The 8,200-nt window shown below is 33.2% G+C and overlaps 1 protein-coding gene across 1 annotated transcript in view; it reads left to right on the top strand.

Moving 5' to 3' along the window:
- The first annotated feature begins 1,104 nt into the window (after positions 1 to 1,104).
- The window catches only part of LOC130901274 (T-cell leukemia homeobox protein 3), a 72,843-nt gene continuing 65,747 nt past the window's right edge, over positions 1,105 to 8,200 (top strand). The window contains exon 1 of the mRNA XM_057812496.1: positions 1,105 to 1,672. Coding sequence (XP_057668479.1) covers positions 1,219 to 1,672 — 454 coding nt within the window. The 5' untranslated portion in view covers positions 1,105 to 1,218. The remainder of the gene's footprint in view (positions 1,673 to 8,200) is intronic.

Genomic DNA, 8,200 nt, shown 5'->3' with positions numbered 1-8,200 from the left:
TTTTCGATGTTGGGGTTGCTTAGGTAAAACCATTTTTCAATACAAATAACAATGCGTCTAACGAAACGGTTCTTTCGGCAGGACAAGGAGCTGTTTACAAACCTTTGTTCGATATTTTAATTGGATCTCGGTTAATTTGTGTGGCTCTATTAGACAACTTCCATTTCATATTTCACTCAAATTGCGATGTAAACTATCTTTATAAGGTCCAAGTAAGTTCGAATATCGGCAAGTACTGACTTGGTTTTCTACTGCTTCCATTGTAATCTCAATATCCCAAGAAGGGGTAAAAACGATTTAATTAATGCTGTGTAGTTGGCTCATTAACTGTGGCTTCCCCTTCAATTTCACTTCTTCTTCTCATTGCCCCAGCTGCTTTAAACTTTTGTTTCCAATAATATATCTACAATACACGAGTTTCCTAGTTATCACACTTTATATTATTTATTATGGAAACGTTCTGCATCGTCAATAAAAAAGAGAGAATAATAAGAAAAAAAGTAAAACATTTGTACTCTTCATATAATTAGAGATTATCTAGCACTGATAGGTCACGATTAAATTTGAAATACCCTACATAGACAATTAATTTCTTTATAATCTCACTGTATATACTAGACAAAATTTCAAATAATGATTCAAATTTTTTTATATATAATGTAGAATAATATGTATAGTACAGATAAGAATCAAACAAAAAGACTACGTATTTAAAAAGATCGATATAGTCAGTCACGAAAGAAAACCGATCGAATTAATTATTACAAACTTTTTTAACGCCAGGTATATTGCAGTGTTATTCCTCTGTGCACGTTCTTGTTAATAATACCTATCCGTTACCATTAATGAGTCATTATTTCAACATTCTTTTTATTTCATCGAAGGAAATCGAATCGGTAAACGATCCGACTTTAACCACTTACTTGATCCCCCGAAAAAAAATTAACACAAAGATATTCAATTTAACCGGAATCAGTTTAACCCAATGGGAGCTCTTCAAGGAGGAGTCGATTCTTGCAATCTGGCCAATGATTGGATCCGTTAGTTCGACGCTGGCGATGTCATGGCAACCGTTCAGTCGACCGCCAGTTGTGAAACGAAGCGGGCAGAATTGGCTTCAACTCTCTACTGACACTTCATTTCATTTGTTACACGTGATTCATTCTTTCGGGACATGAACGTATTGTGAGCTCGGTGAGTTTCTCTAAAGGTTTTAAAATGTCAGATCACGAACTTACCGAAGACGATCACGAGATAAATGTTTTAGATACCGATTCGAGGTTATCTCATAGTGATAGTGAGGCAAGGAGTTCGAGGAGCCATTGCAGCTCTCCCGAAAATGTCACTACTCCTCATGGTTCCTCCAACACTCTGCCATTCAGTATATCTAATTTATTAGGAAAAAATTTCGGACATAAACCGGACAATGAATCAGATACCTTGTATCAAAACCCCGCGGGTTTATTTCAACAAAGAAGTGCGTTGGGGTTGGTTCCATCGGGGTTTTACGGACAAGGTGTATTAAGAGTGCCGGCACATAGACCTTTAGGAGGTCCTTCCAGTCCACCTGGACCTATGTTTAGTCCTTGGTCATTGGGATTGGATCCGGTGTTGCAGAGATCCGCCGCAGCTGCCGCTTTTGCGAGCCAAGTTGTTAAAGACAGACTTGCTGGTGAGTAAACAAAATCAAATTTCAAATGTGTCTTCCATCAATATCAATAGACAATCAAACAACCAATCAACAGTAATAGTATAGTATTTCATCCCCATCAACTTTCATAAACTTAATACCTGTTTCAAAAAAATTTGAATTTGTCCAATTTCCCTACCATAAATTTGTCCATCGACTATCACTTCTATCTCTTGGCATTCTATCTTCTACATTCTACAAATTTCGTTTCATTCTAATACCCTAAACTTTTCTTGCTTCTCTTTGTTATTTAGATGTTTTTTATAATTCAACTCTTTAATTCCAAAGTTTTAAAAGAATATGTTGTTGCAGACAAGTAAATTTAAAGACAACTTTTGGATATCATAATTGAAATATTTGAATTCTCTTGGAATAAGTTTAACTATGTCATTGATATATAATTTGTGAATTCATTCATATTAATACTGATCTGAATATCACATAATTTTGGTTTCAACGAGATTAGTTTTCAATCCTACAACTCCTGGCAATTCTTGTAGTTGATAAAATATAGCCAATAACACCAACCAGTGATTTTCCAAACTAAGATGATACTTTTCACTTCTCAATTTAAATTTTAAATCTATCACTTATTTTGTAGATTTATCTCGTTCTGTTGTTTTACAACTTTTCTTTGGTTGTACTCAACTGTTTTAGTTCATTATACTACCTTTCTAATCATGACTTCCTAGTGCATCTTTTCTTCATCTGATTATGATCCTGTAAGCCGGTCTCGTTCCGATCTGGTTCCTTATCTGGTTTGTTATATGCTCTCTCAACATGTTTAGCCTATCTAGCTTCTGGGTACAATAGGCTCTTATATTCTTCTTAATGTTTTGCGTTCGCAACATTTTACGAGTCTCTTTTTCGATAGTGTTGATTTTTTTGTATATTGTTTATAGGTAAATATAGCGGGTAAGAAATAGTTTTCCGAAAATAAAACGAATCGATTTATTGTATTTTCAGTTATAATCAATCGTTACATCAACATTATTAATAATAATTTGATAATTAAATTCTGTTCTGAGTCAAGATCATTTTCCAAAGAACTAAACTTATTCGCATCTCACTTTTTATTATACCCTTATTAAGTGGCATCAAGGTTCTCTTTGGGGATTTTTCTGAAAGATTCAAAATATTGACTCTTCCTTTCTTAATCATTTTTGAATCCCTTTGCTTAATTCGTAAGCCTGCTTCTCCAATTTCAGAAAAATCATTACCACTTGGGAACGCGGAGCAAGACCTTTATCTACCTACTCCACGTTCAGAATTAGCTAGGGGCTCAATACTTTACAATGCAAAAAATGCACAGTCATTTGCCAATTGAAATCAGATCTATATGTATATATATATATATATATATGTCGAATTCACATTTAACCAAAAGAGATATTGAAACAATAAGAAATTTGTCATCTTGAAATATTTCTTCAAAACTTGAAAAAACATTAGAAATTCAATTCTTTTAATTTCGATAAGATAATTTTTGATTTTTGAAAAAAAAATATTTGTAGTATGAGCCGGGCGATAGCCTAGAAGAAATAATAATTTCCTAATAACATTATAACTTATAGCGTCATTTTTTCCATTTTTAAACATTTAGCTACATTAAGAGGATCCGAAAAGTGAAGTCGTTGCTGCGCATGCCGATATTTTATTTCAACTTGTCAGCTCTTTGTGTACATACTTCAAAACCGGGTCAAAGACATTTTAAAGCATTCTGTTCACTTTTAAATAATTGAAAGTGAGACTCCTCTTGCAATTTGGAGTGAGATGGTATGCCAAATACCAGAAGAGCATATACAGCATTGTACTTTTTGAGTTTCGTTTTGGTAGTAACGCAACAGTTGCGACCAAAGACATTTAAGATGTTTATCCAAGTGCACTTAACGCTCGTTATTGCCAACGATGGTTATAGGAGTTCAGATATCCCTGAATGGAATCAATCAGGATGATCATCAGCAAAAGATAACGATATGCTGAAGGCCGAAGTAGGAGTAACATCCTCAACCAACCTGGTCCATGAACATTCGCAGTATATTAGAAAAATTAACAGAATAGATGTTTGGAACCCCCATCCATCCTTATACTAGAGAAGAAAAATAGTCTATCTATCTATTCGATAAGCCAAAATACAAAGAGTAGTCGATCTCTCTCGAGTGAAGTGCTAAAACCTGGTAATTTTGATCTTTATTGTGAACAATTCAAACTTGTAAAAAAGTCTCGCATGGAAAAGTATAACTGGTCAATAATATGCCGCGGTTGTAGTGCCTCCAACTCGTGGTTTTAATATCCACCATAAAATTTTAACTTTTGTTACAATATGCCAACTCGTGATCGTGGTTGTCATGAATATTAAACAAGTCACAAAGGAGATTATGCAGTTCGGGACTCGAATTATCAAATGGAAAACGAAAATAAAATATATATTTACAGTGTATTTCTGTGAAAAATATTTCATATTCTAAACACATAACACCTAACCTAACCTAAGTCAACCTAATGTTACCTCCCGCTTAGTTAGCATAAAATCTACTACTAATATCATTTTCAACTTGTCACAAACACCCTCACCGCGTTATCTTTTTTAAGAATAGCAACGGTTTTAATTTGACAAAGGGTGGTGGCAATATTGGGTGTAGAATTTTAACCAATTGGAAGTGAGTATTATTATGTTACGGCTTCCCTAAATATTGAACATTCGTCTCTCTATTTTATATAGTTTAATACCTACCTAATGTTAAAGTGCAAAATATACAATAGTAATTTGACTTAATATATATATATAATAGCTTACTTCACACTAAATTGAATTATACCGTTCTATTGAATCTATGGTAAATTGTAGTATTCTGTCACAAAATAATAAGTTATTTCAAGCAGAAATGTCTTTGTAAATCATCGGATCTTCCAAAGGTAGCTGAATGAATAATTTTTTGGCGATGAAGACGACGAATTTGTCACCAGATCAGTAATGGGTATTGTTAAGTAAATATCCATTTTCTTTTTTCTAGTAGGATAACCATGAATGGGTCTCTCAGCTGAATTATGAACGTGTTTGAGAACCAAACAAACAGATTCTAAAATGGAAACACCGTTCTAGTACTCGGACTATAAATATAACGAATACTTCTTTTTGGTAATTTGAAGTTATATTCGAAGGGGTGCAAACTACAAGACTCTCAGAAAGGGAAACCATAGCGAACAAGGAGTAGTTGTAAAAGCAAGCTGTTCAAACACAGATTTAATCGCAAAACAAGCAGAGGATGATTTTAATTGCTCAGTTTTCTACATGTACAAACCATTGAAGGGCATTTTCAATATGCTTGAGATGCTTTTATAAGATAAAACTAAAGTTTTCTCAGTGTTTAAACAGAGACCGTTCACGTCATACCAAGACTTTATAGTAGGTGATGAGATCTTTGCCGATGGTAGAATGTAAAGTTTGTTTATCTGGACTGCTCCAGGTTACACTGGTTTTATCAGCGAATAAAGTGAATTTACTAAAAAAGTAGTGGACCCAAAACTGAGCCCTGAGGTACACCACTGCTAACTGGCAATTTACTTGAAACTTTACCATTAGTTCTTACCAATTGTTTTCGACATTCAAGATACGATACAAAACATTTTAAGCGAACCCCTGGGATGCCATAATATTCTATTTCGTTAATCAGAATTTCACGATCAACATAATCGAAAAAGTTAGCGAAGTCACAAAAAATCGAAGCCGTCACAAGTTGTATTAAGTATTCATACTACCTTTTCATTTACCTGAAATATTCCCGCCCCGAGTTGTCGCATCTTTATCTCAACGGATTAAGAATTGTCACGAGTTGTAGTGCATCCAAATTTCGTTCAATAACGACAATTTGTCTGCCTAGATCTGATCTAGCTCCTTTAAATTTGTCGCCTTTTTGTTACTGAAACTCTTTTTTTTTTACAAAATAATGTTTTTTCTACAAAAGATACGAGTACAGATATATCTAATTTTCATAAAAAATGTTAAAAAACCCCTCTTCAAATAAACAAGAGATATTCCTTTCACCAGAAACATATAATCTTTAAAAAAAAAATTCAACTTTTTCTTTGTAAAAAGCTTTTGTGTGAGTAACAAAACATTTAACATTGCATGAAAAACTGGTACTTAGTAGGTTGTACTAGTTCAATTCTTATTTCTACTACCAACTAAACGGAAAAAAAGTTGTGAATTTTTTTTTTGTAATGTAGGTGACTGAAATATAAATGCAGTACATGTCCTCTAGGATAACTCAACTGGTAAAACTCCTAGCGCGTAACCAATAGACTTAGGTTAGATTCTTATTACAGGTCGTCCGAATTATTTGTCCATTACCCATAATTACTTCCTAAGTAGGTCTTCTTTCCTTTATTCCCCATTTCTACATTTACGTAGCTGACTCAAAATGGTCAAATAGAAATTTAGGACTCGCTGACACTTATTATTATTTGTAGTTTATTAAAGAATGTCATGGAATGTATTTTTATAATAGTAACACAAATTTTCTCATCGGTAATTTTATTCTTATGTTAGGAGTTTTTTCATTTTTTAAAACCTTTTCACTGCGATGCCCTCCTATAGTCGGGACAGTGAAGCTTTCCTGGATTTCCCCTTTTTAGACTGCTGCAACCAATTAAAATAGACCCATAAACGCATTATAATGGATTTTCGAAATTATTGATAGAATAATAGTAGCAGTGAAAAGGTTAATTTGATTATTGCTAAAAACGTGTTTTGGAACAGTAGTTGGCATCATTACACCCGTTCATGCATAAACTAAATATCTGACTTTTTAAAACCATTGAGGACCTGATAAGTTTAGATGCATTTACAATATAACCAACAATGGACTAGAGCTGGACTTGGCTCTCATCAAAGAAGTGCATAACAAAAAAGACGTCAAGTAACTACCAGAGTTGTGTTTCATCCGACCAGTATGGAATGGCTGTAGAACTATATCGATGTTATCTAATCATTACCTAAAGCTATGTAATGATATTTTTATTAGTATAGAAACATCCAACGCGATAAACCCTTTTGTGGCCCGATTGGTAGCAGTTGAAAAGTCAGTTACAAACGTACAAGCATCCAAACATACAGGTGAAACTAACAAAAGTATTTTTAAAACAAAATAATGAGCATTTCAAATCCCCAATTTATCTAACGTAGTTTTATCATCAAATCGCTCAATGGCTAATTAGCAATATAAATTATTCTCTGATCAATCACTTAGTCCAGAACATATCGATTTGTTTTATAGCCTATTCTCATAATTGAGAGAGTAATAAAATGGTGAAGCATTTGTAATCTATAGGCGCATCACTTCTTTTGGTAAACCTTTAAAATATTTTTCAATTTATACTTCGACTATTTTCGTATAAAATAAATATAATTATATAACTTATCTATATTTTCACCTAATTAACCTGCTTTTAACTTTTGAACAGCTGAAGGTAAAAAAGTGCAATTTTTTCTAAAATGTTTCATTTTACAATAAGGTATCTCACTAGTTATTTAGGCATAAGGATTTAAATTTTGATAATTGAACAACCTTTCGTTGCTAAAAAATAATTTCAATATGAAAACACACCAGTATAAGTAGAGCTACTTCTTGTATATTCAAATCAGAAACGCAATCAGAAGATGAATGAATAGCTCGATCATTTCATTAGTAATATTGTCCAACTTCCACACTTTCCCTCCGTCTTTAATGGTTTGATTAACTGCCTTTTCCCAGTTTTCAGGAGACACATTTAATAACCTTAAAAAACAAATGCTTGACATTATTCATTTTAAGAGAATTATTTTCTCTTGAAACGTCTTCCTTCATATGTGGCTCACCGGTTTAATCGAGTTTAGTTTGCAATTATGTGGTTCAGATAAAATCACCGTGATTCCACAATTTTCTGCAATTTCATCAATTTCATATTTTTTAAATTTATTTTAACGAAGAGATTACAAAGAATACAGTACTTTTTACACAGAACCGAGATAAATTTCAATAATCTGCCTTATCCATAACTATTATACAATTCTAAGGGAGGTCTATCATTCAACAAAACTTTAACAAAACCGTTTAAACTGCCGATGTATAGTATTAGGAGACATATTATTTGAAAAAGCCTGTCTTCGACTTGTACTCGCATGTACTTTCCTTTCCGAAGGCTTGATTTTCCGGGAGCTTTACGTGCTGATTCAAACTCGCCAAATTTCTCAAACTCGCCACATTTCTCTTAGTTAATAACTCTGTAAATCGTATTACGTTAATTGTTCGAAGACCGATTTTCAGCGTTCATGAGGCCCTTCCAATTTTTCCTAGAACCCTAAACCTAAAATTGGATTTTCGGTGAAATTTGTCGAAAAGAGATTCTTGGAAAAAACAAAATTTCTAACTTATTGGCAAATAGGCAAGTACTTATGCATCTTATGGAGCGGCTATTTAATATTTAATACACAGGGCTTTTGACCAATCCAAACCTTTTTACATTATTCTG

Source organism: Diorhabda carinulata, chromosome X (assembly GCF_026250575.1).
Source record: "Diorhabda carinulata isolate Delta chromosome X, icDioCari1.1, whole genome shotgun sequence".
Taxonomy (NCBI): domain Eukaryota; kingdom Metazoa; phylum Arthropoda; class Insecta; order Coleoptera; family Chrysomelidae; genus Diorhabda; species Diorhabda carinulata.
The sequence above is the reverse complement of the archived record's forward strand: the minus strand, read 5'-3'. Positions and strand labels throughout refer to the sequence as shown.